The sequence below is a fragment of the Morone saxatilis genome, unplaced genomic scaffold, assembly GCF_004916995.1.
Source record: "Morone saxatilis isolate NCDOM2014 unplaced genomic scaffold, NCSU_SB_2.0 Contig4, whole genome shotgun sequence".
Classification (NCBI taxonomy): Eukaryota; Metazoa; Chordata; class Actinopteri; family Moronidae; genus Morone; species Morone saxatilis.
The window spans coordinates 488,671-500,453 of NW_023339984.1; the positions used below are offsets into that span (position 1 = coordinate 488,671).

The window sequence follows — 11,783 nt, forward strand, 5'->3', positions numbered from 1 at the left end:
GAATTGAAATTGAATTGAATTTATGGTTGCACATTAAGGGACTGATCACACAGAAATGCACCGCCAGATACGCATTGCCTCCACATGGTTTTCAAGCGGTTTTAGATGTGCATAAAAAGTTAAAATATTATCAACTTTTCAGCTCAAGTCGCTCTGCTCATCAGTGTCACACTTGTCCCAGACAGCCATGATGTTGATGTTGTTTAATATGCCAGTAAATATGTCAGTTAGCTAGCTAGTTAGCTCGCTGTTTGACTGTGAGAGAGCTATGGGACAGGGGTGTAGTGGGGGGTACACCCAAGTAAACTCAGTTATCTACCTCCTTTGAAAAGAAGCTAGAGCCTACTCATCTAGAGCTCGACATCTGAATCAATATTTTTTTTCTGTTTATCATAATTGATTGCTCGGTTGCGCAAGCTACCTTGCTCCACAGGCGCACCAGGTGTTTTTTTTTACACTGTCGCTGCGCCTTCTCCAAAGTGTAACTACATTAAGGTCTATGGTGGTTACAGACAGCAAGGGACTGTTGTCCGCAAAAGAATGACAGCATTTTGTTTGTGCACAACTTGTCAAGATGATTATGTTTTCTTAATTTGCTTTTTTTGTTTATTTGCATGTGTTTTTTTAAGTTGCAAACACAGAATACAGTTTAACAGCTGTGTTGCTGAATTAGTAGGCACTCATATGTCCCCAGTTTTCTCCCTTTGCAGATGCCTGTAGTGTCAGAAATAGGCAGAAGAGACTAAGAGAGATTTGAATGAAAGATTCAATAAGGGATTTACTGGCAGAGCTTAACAAATTTGTGTTTTTTACCACATTGGAAACGGATCCAAAATGGAGTGGGAATTGGAACCATCCATCATGCCCAATTCACCAATCCAAGATTTTTTCAATTGTACATTATGCTTGGTTTAGACTACGTGATATAAGCCTGATAATAGCCTGACCACAAAGAAGTAGGGCATCTGTGTATTGTATTATAGTGAAGAGCAACCCCAATGCCATATCTGGAATTGGCGGAAAGACTTGCTTTATATACTAGATTTGTATTTTGCCTTCCGCAAAAAAATTCTTCAGCATGTTCCAGATGTTGACCAATAGGAGCACAACTGCAAATGTGGTGAAGAGGAATGTATGTTGTTGATCCTGCGAAATGGAACGATGAAACAGAGGTGACAGTCATTTTTTCTTTCTTTTCTAGGCTTTTCCAAACTCAATACAGCCAGTATTAACATACCGCTTCAGACAATTGTTTACATTCTCGTTCAGAAACCCTAACACCTCATTCCTAATGACACCATGCATGTTCTGAAAGACTGCAAGCTATGAGTGGTCAGAGACCAACTCATACATTATGCAGTCTGAATCTGTCATTAGACATATTAACATAATCACTAATCACAGATACAACAGGGTTTGTTATGGTGGGGAAATTGTGATCATTTTATCCTCCTACATGAATATTATCAGCATGAACAGTGCAAAACCCCAATAGTAACAAAGTAATCTACCAGGAAGGTGGACTTGCACATACTTGATTGGTCAGTGCAGTATGTTGCAGTAACTGCATTTTCTGTCTGAAGCCCCACTACGTCAGCGCAGTGGTTTCATTCAGCTCGCTTAAATGCACACAAGCAACCAGGATACTATAAAAATTAGGTTACACAAGAAATGTGCTTACATATACTGTACATCTCAGATTACTGTACATCCAAGTATACATGCAGCAGGTCTTTTATTTTAGAACTATGATTTAGTGAATCCACTGATAAAGAAACAAATAATACTTAAGTTAAAGCTCCAGTATGTAATATGTAGGTTGATCTCTTGGCAGAAATGGAATATAATATTCATAGATACATTTTCCAAGTGTATAATCTCCTGAAAATAAGAATAGCGTTGTTTGGTTACCTTAGAATAAGCCTTTTATATCTACAGGTTGCCTTCTATGGGTCCGCCATGTTGAACCGTCATGTTTCTACAGTAGTCCAGAACAGAAAAACTGAATACTGGTTGTAGATAGGGCTGTTTTTTCATTTTGCAGCCATCATAGTTTCTCCTTTTGAGCTTAGATGGGTAGGGAAAAGCAAAGGAGCTGCAATCTGCAAGTACACTGCTAGATTCTGCTAAATTCATAATAAATTAAAAACACAGAGGGAACAATCCATCTTGTCAGAGTGCATGAAAACACCAATTATTAATATGTTTCACAATGATAAATAATATGCACCATTACCCACAATAACAACTGGTCCTGCTTTATTTCCAAATCATAAGAGCCCTGTTTTTCTCTATCTAGTTTGAAGTTTCAAACTAGATTATTTCTGTTTTGTGCTTATGTTGCATATTCCTAAATTAACACGTTTAACTAAATAACCACACAACAAACCTGAGGCCAGGTGCTATTGCACATTGTATATACGGTGAGAGGAATGGGGAAGTAATTGTGGGCCTATACCAGCACATCTTTTCCCCTCCAGGTAGATTTATCTGCATAGACAGACATGTTGAAAATGAGCCATCCTTAAAAATGGTAAACAAGAATGTATTTGAGCTTCTGTACGTGATCATTAACTACACAATATTTAAGTGTATATTCAGGAAACACTGCACTTCATAATAAATTAAAGAATAATTCTGTCTATAATTTAATTTGATTTTCAATAGATCACTAAAGACAGCTTTTGTTGAGTAGACTCTGAGACAGCATAATCCTTGTAGTTTTGGGGAACACTGCCATCAACAAAGATCTTCCTCATTCTCCTACAGCTCTAAAGTAATTCTGTGTGTCAAGCTAAATGAATACCTGTGTATAGGGACATGTCTTCAGCACAATCATCTAAAAAGAGGGTCAGACTTCTCAAAGACTTTCTAGAAAACATTCCATTTGCGGTTGGCTAGCCAAATAATAATGTGCTTTTTGATTGAGTTGGACTAGTTTACTCTGTTACTGATGGAGGGATATTTAGCAAGAAGCAGTTGCGGTGTATCTGCATAATAATGGAGTATATTAAAGTATTAATGTAACATAAAATACAAAGTTGGGAGAACTGTGAGCTCAGTGAACAACACCATGATGAACTAAAGATTTTAGCCTATTACCTACAGATTAACAAACTGTCTTGATTGACTGACTGATACAAGGAACTTTGTTCTATTTTATCTGCGGCAGTAACCTTTTGATAACATAAGATGAAAGGGTGCTGCATTTTACCTAATCTTGAAGCTGTTTGGTGTAGAGGGGCGCTGTGTCAAAATGTAGTTTTAAAAACTGGCAAAAATACAATGAAACTGCTTTGAAGTCTGCAGTCCACACTGTACCTGATGGGTACTTAAAGTGTGCCTCCACTCAAAAATAGTTCTTACAGCTGGATGTTCACTGTGCTGAATGATGTATGTGCAGAGTTTGACAGAAGGATGCTTTCACATTCATCCCGAAGTTTCGTGGATCCTGGTGGAGCCTCCTGCCATGGACCTGCTTGACTGCTACTGCTAATATTACTGATATTAGTGTTATTATTTTTATAAGTATTACTATTGCTACGGTTACTGTTGTGTCGTCGGCGGCTTTTCATGTTCATCATCCATCAGTCACTACTGAATTAGTGTAAGTTTGTTGCTACTGTTGTTGCTGTGCACCTTCTGTCCGTGGTCTGTCGTTGTCTGTCTGTCGTCTGTTCTCTGTCTCTCCTTCTCTCTTCTGCTCTCTCTCTTCTCTGTATTCTCTCCTCACTCTCTCTCTATCTCACCCAACTGGCAAGGCAGCAGTGACCACCACCTCAGAGCTGAAAGGGTCTGTCACCGGAGGTTTCTGCGCTGTTAAAAGGCAGTTTTCCTGGCCCCGTCCGCCAGTAGTCTTGCTCATGGTCGTACTGTTGGGTCTCTCAGTAAATGTATAAAAGGGTTCGGTCTAGACCTGTCTATTTTGAAAAGTGTCCTGAGATAGGAGTCTGTTATGAGATTGGCGCGCGTATATAAATAAAATTGAGTTGAATTGAATTGAAATCTGCTGAAAGTGGAAAGTTTATCTGTGCTCACTAAAAATCAAATTTTAAGGAGCAGGGCCTATGAGCATGATTTTTGACAACACAAATAGTTTGGAAGTCAATCCTGGTCAAGTATGCAACTTCTACAAGTGTGATCCATAGATTCTAAAATTTCTAATGAGGTATAAGGAGTAGATGCCTTTTTAAGGATTTTAACGTGGAAATTTTACTTTATTTGTAGAAAAAACATTCCAGACACACATTATTGTTTCAAACATTTGTATGTATTCTTAATGTCTGGAGGGGATCTTCAAACCCAACAGGTTACAGTACATACACACTGCAGAATGGGGGCACAAAAAATATTTTTGCCCTGAGGCCCTAAAGTTAATCTGGCTTCCATATAAACATCTGTACATTTTTATGGTGGTCTACTTACATTATAGAATGTTTTTTCCTACTTAGAGCATGGAGATAAAAAAATGTTGTTGTCTTCGCTGCTCCCCCACAGTTTTTTTAGGAAAAGCCCAAAGAGTCTGTGCTTGTGATTTTAAAGGATAAGTGTGTGGGATTTAGTGGCATCTAGCAGTGTAGTTGCAGATTACAACCCCATGCTTCACCCTCCCCTTCCAAGCTCTTTAGCCCCTCTCCAGTGGCTCCCTGTGGCTTTGACAAAACATTGTATGGAAATAAATAACGGTTCTTATTTTAAAGTCTGACAGGCTCAGATTGTTATTCGAAGTGTCTAACAACAGTATGGAAATGATCCCTACAGATATAGACCTTTTGTTTAACCAGAAACAGCTGCAATATCCCTATTGCTCAGTTAGTTTGTGTTATTGTGTGACTTTGGTGCTTTTAATTCTTACATTCTATATTTGTAAAATGACATAGGCTACTGAATAAAAAAATAAACTTAATTGTGCAGCATGGCACGCAAAATTGGCGTCTTTTCCTCTGTATGTTGTACAGATTTTTATTTTTGGCCCTTTTTATCGTAAAGGTTGCCTAGTCTGTGTTTGGTTTGTTCATTCTGGGCAACTAAAGAGGCACACTGGTTCAACAAGATATATTCCATTTCTGCCAAAAGATCCACCTATGTTACACACTGGACCTTTAAGTCTGTTGAGCTTGGTTTCTTGCAATAAAACACAAAGACTTTGAAAATGACTTCCTTAAAAATAATCCCATAAGGATTACCAAACACATAGGCCTATGTCATTTAAACAGAAATATCTAGCCTACAAACCTATTCTAATTAGCCTACAGCAGTGTGATCTTTAAACTCAGAATTTAAATACATTTTTCACATGTGGCCCTAATCCTCTTCTGATAGAAATAATTGATTATCAAGACTGTCTCCCTGGAGTGCCTCCTCCTCTTTCTCCCTCCGTCATCAACAAGTGAGTGGCGCGCTGTTGGAGCCGTTTCAGTTGCAAATGCACGCGCACATGCTGCAGCTTTCCGCTATCCCATTGGTCCACACGCGGCTGACTGCACGAGAATAGAAGAAGTTTTGGAGTGAGCAGGCAGAAGAGTTCAGTGTGTGAGCTGTCCGTCTGACAACAAGTGGCTTTCCGCAGAGACAGAGGCCCGCAGCACCGAGGACAGTCAGCTGCTTCACTTTGAATGTCCTATGTGTAGTTATGTTAGTATCAAAGTAATGACTACCACAATCAGAGTTATCATTTAAGAAAAACCTGAAAAACTGGTCGTCTCTGCGGTGTGTTGCCTCCTCTGTGTGCTGTGAGTAATTAGTTAATTTGGATCACCCGGCGCTCCCGGTTAAACCTGACGGGAAACCTGGCCACAAGTCGCCAGGTGGAAGGCGACAAAAGGCTGCCGTGCGCTTCAGCGTTTCAACTTTTCACTTACTCCTTTGAACTTTCCTCGATCTGTCCAACATGTACAGCATGATGGAACACGAGCTGAAGCCGACCGGCCAGCCCCCTTCTCACCAGACCTCTCAGGGAATGTCACCGGTCACCGGCAACATGACCGGTAACATGGGCAGTAATGGCAACTCTCACCCGAGCTCCAAAACGGCATGTGCGCCTGGAGGTGACCCCATGGATAAAGTGAAGCGACCCATGAACGCCTTTATGGTCTGGTCCAGGGGACAGAGGCGCAAGATGGCTCAAGAAAACCCCAAAATGCACAACTCTGAAATCAGTAAACGTCTGGGAGCTGAGTGGAAACTCCTGACTGACGCCGAGAAGCGCCCCTTCATCGACGAGGCCAAGCGGCTCCGGGCAGTACACATGAAGGAGTACCCCGACTACAAGTACAAGCCACGCCGCAAGACAAAGCCTCTGCTTAAAAAGGACACTCAGGTGGGCAAATACCCACTGTCCGCTGGGAACATGCTGGCGGCGGCGGCGCAAGGCCAAGGTGGAAGTCCTAGGATGGAGAGCTACGGCTGGGGCCCCACCGGGGGGTACGCAGGCATGCAGGGCGAGGCGCTCGGCTACACACAGCAGTTACACCGGTATGACCTGTCGGCTCTCCAGTACCCACCTGCAATGACTGCACAGACGTACATGAACGGAGCCAACTCGTACAGGTGAGCGGTGTTTGTGTGGGAACTACACTAAGTTTAAGTTTGTGATGGTATCCAGTTGTACAATTTAAAGGCAGTTTGCTGAACTTCCACGGATTTTAAAGCCGTTTTTAATCATGCCACATCCTGAAGAAAAGACAGTGTTGTGTAAAGGGAGTCGGGCAAAGTAAGATCTTTAGTGTATGGTATAAACCACTGTGTCTTCTGTGCATATGACAATAACCTCTTGAATCTTGAAACTATAAAGTGCGGGCTGCGACAACAGCCTGATTTACAGTCAAGTTCATAAATAAGGATACAATTGACTAAGTGAGGTTTGCAAAACTTGTCCATCAAGCAAACTCCTCCCACTGGACACAAAACCATTAACATTGACTCAGTTGCGGTTCTCATATATTCATATGTCATAGGCTCGGCCATTTTTTGTTTATTCCAAAATAAGTCATTGATAAAAACACAAGAAGTGTATAAGCTTCAAAGAAAGCCACCAAACAAGGTGTCCAACATGCTCTATAGGTCAGAGCCACCTCTTCAGTACTAAACAAAAGGCCAAGCTTATCACATGACCTGATGATGACTTTCCAAAAAAGATGGATAAGAGTGTGAGTGCTTTCAAATGACAATCAATAGAGGAGAGAGTGTGCGTCTTTACAGAATCTTCAAATAAGTGGTATAAGTTATATTATATGTAATGAAAATACACACACGAACACCAAAGCAAAGAACCAGTTTATTCAGATTAAGGCTGATATGGTAAAAACATCACATTGCAATTATTTTTGTTTTCTTAAAAATGTAGAACAAGATTTGTAGTCCATGGCATCCCTGCAGAGCTACAGTACGGCATTTAGAATGCTGTTTGTCACACAGTTTGTTTTATAAAAAAATCTGTGGTTTGCATATTGCACTTGGCCATATTGCGATTCCGATAATATTTTGATTAATTCAGATCAAGGTTTTGAAATAATGCATTTTTATATTGTATTTAGATTCAGCTTTTGTTTTCATTAGTGGGTCCATCTTTAATACAGTCACTACTGCAGACCTAACTTGTTAAAACCAGTTCACAACATGGCCATAATTACACTGACAGTTTTATTGCAAGTGTGTGTGACTTGATGGTCTGAAGTACTCCTCTTAATCTCCAGAATTCACCTGGTGTAAAACTGGCTTGTAAGAGAGCATTTAAAATTAGATTTGAATCGGGTAGAAATGTTGATGAAGTACATTCAGTCCCATTGAGTCACTGAGGAAACAACAGGGCTCAGTCTGTTGTCTACTTGTTATTCGTGTGACACTCTGCTCAGGGCTGGGTCCTGCTTGGAATGTTGATCAGTATGACTTGACGGCGGGCAGGACTACTCTGTGTGTGGTCTTCTACCCACAATCCCCTATTGCTGCTAAACCATTGTCCCAGTTCCACTTCTGGGTCTTCGCCTCCTGCCATTGGTCTCATGTTCCCCAATTTACAAAGACTTTAATAAATATTCTGGTGTGTGGATGGATGATGTTGAAATTTATTCCAGTATCTTCAACTAGGTCAACTGCAGTCTTATCAATTCAGACGTCTTTTTTGTTCTTGAATCTGTTAAGAAAGATGCTTTTATGTGTGTTATCACTTGTCAGTTTTAGATGTCACAAACTTTGAGTCATGTTGGAGGCCAAACTTGTTGATGCCCATCCTCCCACAGAATTCCAGTTTAAAGTAAGAACGAAAGATTGGTCAGGACCACTTCTCAATTGATGCTTAGATATCCTACTCTACCTCTGAAAATAGACAATTTTGCACAGAAATGACTGTGCAAAGGTACTCAGAAGTCTGCTTTATTAAACTAATTACTTTAACAAAGAACATTTTAGTTAACATTATTAAAAATAAAAAGTTAAAAATTAACAGATTGCCAACAAATTCTAGAAAGGAACACAGAAACGTCATTATGTACTGTAAAAATGTCAAGCCCTTTTGCAAACCAAAAGACCATTGATGTGACATTAAGAATAAATGTTGCAAAAGACATGTTCCGTAAAATGTATTTCATTCTCTTGTGGCAAGCTCCTGATTTTTGTACTCAGATTATTGAAAAGCCGAAGCGTTGTGAGTTTGTAAACTAGGCTAACCCTGATCGGTAGAGCAAACATGCAGCGGTGGCTCTGTCTCAACATGCAGGTGCACATAATTATTGTTAATCTGGTATGGTGTACACTCAGGTGTATACCCAACTCATTAACTTACTGACTCATAGCCTGTACAATGGGCAATGAGTCAAAGTACAGGACAACAGTTTGGTTAAATAGTTGGCAAATTACTTTAGTGGAAGATGTATCCGGACCTTTTTACCTCCTACAGTATTTATGTCATAAAGAGTCATGTGTGACATTCAAATTCCATTACAAGAAGATACAAGTCCATGTGTCTATTGTTTTGGCAGAGTCAGTGTTTAGTTTTTTCCCCTCGCAAAACTGTACGAGTGAAACTGAATGACCTTCAGTCTCAGTTCACTAATGCTGCTGATTTGGGACAATGGCTCTTAAAAAATATTGAGTCTACATTTTCAGGTTTTTCTAATCGAATAAAAGCATACATTCAAATATCAAGGTATGACCGAACCCATCGCACATGGCACATTCTCACAGAATGTTACACACAAAGTTCTGTTTTTATTTTTTCTATTTATTTATATTTTAAACTTTGAGATGGTATCTGACTTGTATCGTCTCCTCCCCTCTACAGCCCTATGTCATACAGTAGCAGTCCCCAGCAGCCGAGCCCTGTCACCATGTCCATGGTGAAAGCAGAACCAGTGTCCCACTCACCTCCAACAGGGACGCCAAACCACCACCGGGGGCCTTTGCAGGGAGACCTTAGGGACATGATCAGCATGTACATTCCTGGACCAGGAGGGGATGCCGGCGACCCCACGACAGCACAAAGGGGCTACACTAGTGTCCAGCAGCACTACCTCACCGGAACCGTCCCACTTACACACATTTAGAACTGAAGTAGGAATCATGCAGAGGTTTAACTGACTGGGAGGGATGATGCACAGCTGACCGGACAGGCGATGGAGACAGTCGTGGGAGACTTTAGACTGGCAAAGCAAAGAGACACGAAATATTAAGGAAATAACACCTTTTGTTCCTGCATTCAACAATGTTATAGTTCCAGATGTGCCTGCATTTACACAACAAAACAAGTGCTGTCAATTTTTTTTTTTTTTTTTATATATGAAAAGCTGTTTTTCTACCTCTTGCCTCGTGCCATCTGTTCAGATAAATGCCACATTCACCCACCAAACATACATAGCTGAGACTCCTCTCCAGCAGACTTCTGTCCATGAAGGAAATTAAGACAGGGGCAACTTCTGTTTATTATGTACATATTAGGAAATGTTACTTTTGTCTTTTTATATTTTTAGAACTTATCCATATAAGTCGTAAGATTACTTAATACCACTCTAAACACTTGTGACACTGGCACTCTTGGCAGTTTCACTATGCCCAGTTAGTGAGTGGCAGGGGACTAGTTTTCCACTGTTTGACCATGGAGCCAGTCCTTGCTGTCTTCAACCACAGCAGAGACAAACAACCTGACAACCTGCTTGATGGATCACAGTCAGCTGGTGACAAACAAATCATCTTAGCTGAAGTGCTTTAGTTGGTCATTTGTAGTTTCTGTCCTGATATGTGAGTGGAGCTGGAGAACAGCTGGGTGCCGGTGGAGAAAACCGGAAGGAAATGCACAACTTCAATGACAGAGCTGTTAAAATGAAGTCTTTGTGCCTTGGCTTTGGTTTAATACTCTTCTATTTTTTTGTATACTTTATTTTTTAGTGATGAAATCCTGTTGGATGACATGGAAAACACCTGTTGGACAATCAGCACTGCATCCACAGGAAACTAACAGAATACATTGGCTCCTATTATCTGTGGTGTTGCTTAAAATGTAGAACCAGTCTGATTTCTTCATTCAGTATGACCAGTGTTCTCAGTCACACCACATCACTGGATTTAGTGGAGTATGACAAGATGTGTGGTGCTGTTTTTGCTGACTGTATGAGTTTTATTTGCTATAATTAGTTTTAGATTTGACCTTTTGATGTAAATGTTCGGGTGCATTGTTCTGGCAGCATCTTGCATATTCATGGTCACTTTGCTCTAGGCAAGAGTTATATTGTTTTTAGGCTTTTCATTAAGTGAATGGAATTTAATATGAAATGCTACATTTCAGTTGAGTTGTTTTATTCCAGCAGATTAAGACTTGCAAGTTATGTCTTCCACAAAGTACTCTGGCTTGATAAAAAGGCCTTCCAGGCATGTTTTTGTTGGCCTGTCAGTTATTTCTGTTTTTACCAAAAGTAAAGGGTCTCAATAAGTTTAAGATTTTATCTCCAGCAAACCTTCCATCCTGTTTCTTAACCTTTTCTGATTAACTTTACCTGTGGGTAATATTATTCTATAAAATAAAAGTGTTTTTAATCTTGGTTTTCTCAAACTGACAGTAGTCATTTGTCTGTTTTTCTGTCTAGAATGCTGTGTGGTTACTCGGCTGCTATGGACCTAAAGGGAACTTTTATTTTCAAACTACAAAACTGTGAATATTAAATGTGGTAGATTACCCAGTTATTCCATTACTAACTAAACATGCACTGGAAACAGATGCCTGACTTGTTTTGAAAAAGGGAGAGCAGTTCTTAAAGTAATGCATGAATGTTTACATTGCAAGTATTTGAAAACTTAACTTTTATACTGATTTGTATCTCTATTTTTAGAATGAATCCTCTTGTATGTAAATGCTGCCATATTCTAATTACTGTAGCATTTGTGTAAATAATGTATAAATTTGTGGGCTCTTACAGTAAGAGTCTGTCTTTTGATTAAAAAAAATTGTTATGGCATTCATGACAATATTAAAAAGTACAAATTCTTTTTTCATTATTGATGTCATGTTAAATGTTTCTGTGCTCTTTTAGTCCAACAACATTATATATGATGGTAATAATTTCACACAATGACAAATATATTCAATGGCCACTTAAGTAGGTATACTTGGGCTGCTGTGTTGGATTGCATGAAATTGTACAACAGTCCCATCCAACCTTTCTAAAACTTCATTTAACAAATCAAATTAAATCATATCACATGGTTTTCCTCATCTGATAGTTTAATAATATAAATATTATATAGTATAGTAGTGTGTGAGTGTGTATATACACTGGCCACACCTGTTAATTCTTGAA

The 11,783-nt window shown here is 39.7% G+C and overlaps 1 protein-coding gene across 1 annotated transcript; it reads left to right on the forward strand.

The window, feature by feature from the left end:
* Window positions 1-5,532: 5,532 nt before the first annotated feature.
* sox19b (SRY-box transcription factor 19b) lies at window positions 5,533-9,761 on the forward strand. Its single transcript, XM_035674918.1, has 2 exons — window positions 5,533-6,549; window positions 9,278-9,761. Exons 1-2 carry the CDS (start codon window positions 5,891-5,893, stop codon window positions 9,537-9,539), a joined length of 921 nt encoding a protein of 306 aa, XP_035530811.1. The 5' UTR covers window positions 5,533-5,890; the 3' UTR covers window positions 9,540-9,761.
* The last annotated feature ends 2,022 nt before the right edge of the window (window positions 9,762-11,783 follow it).

Coding starts and splice junctions, on each gene's coding strand:
- sox19b (XM_035674918.1), top strand. CDS start 5,891: ATGTACAGCATGATGGAACACGAGCTGAAGCCGACCGGCCAGCCCCCT. Junction 6,550..9,277: donor AACGGAGCCAACTCGTACAG/GTGAGCGGTGTT, acceptor TCCCCTCTACAG/CCCTATGTCATACAGTAGCA.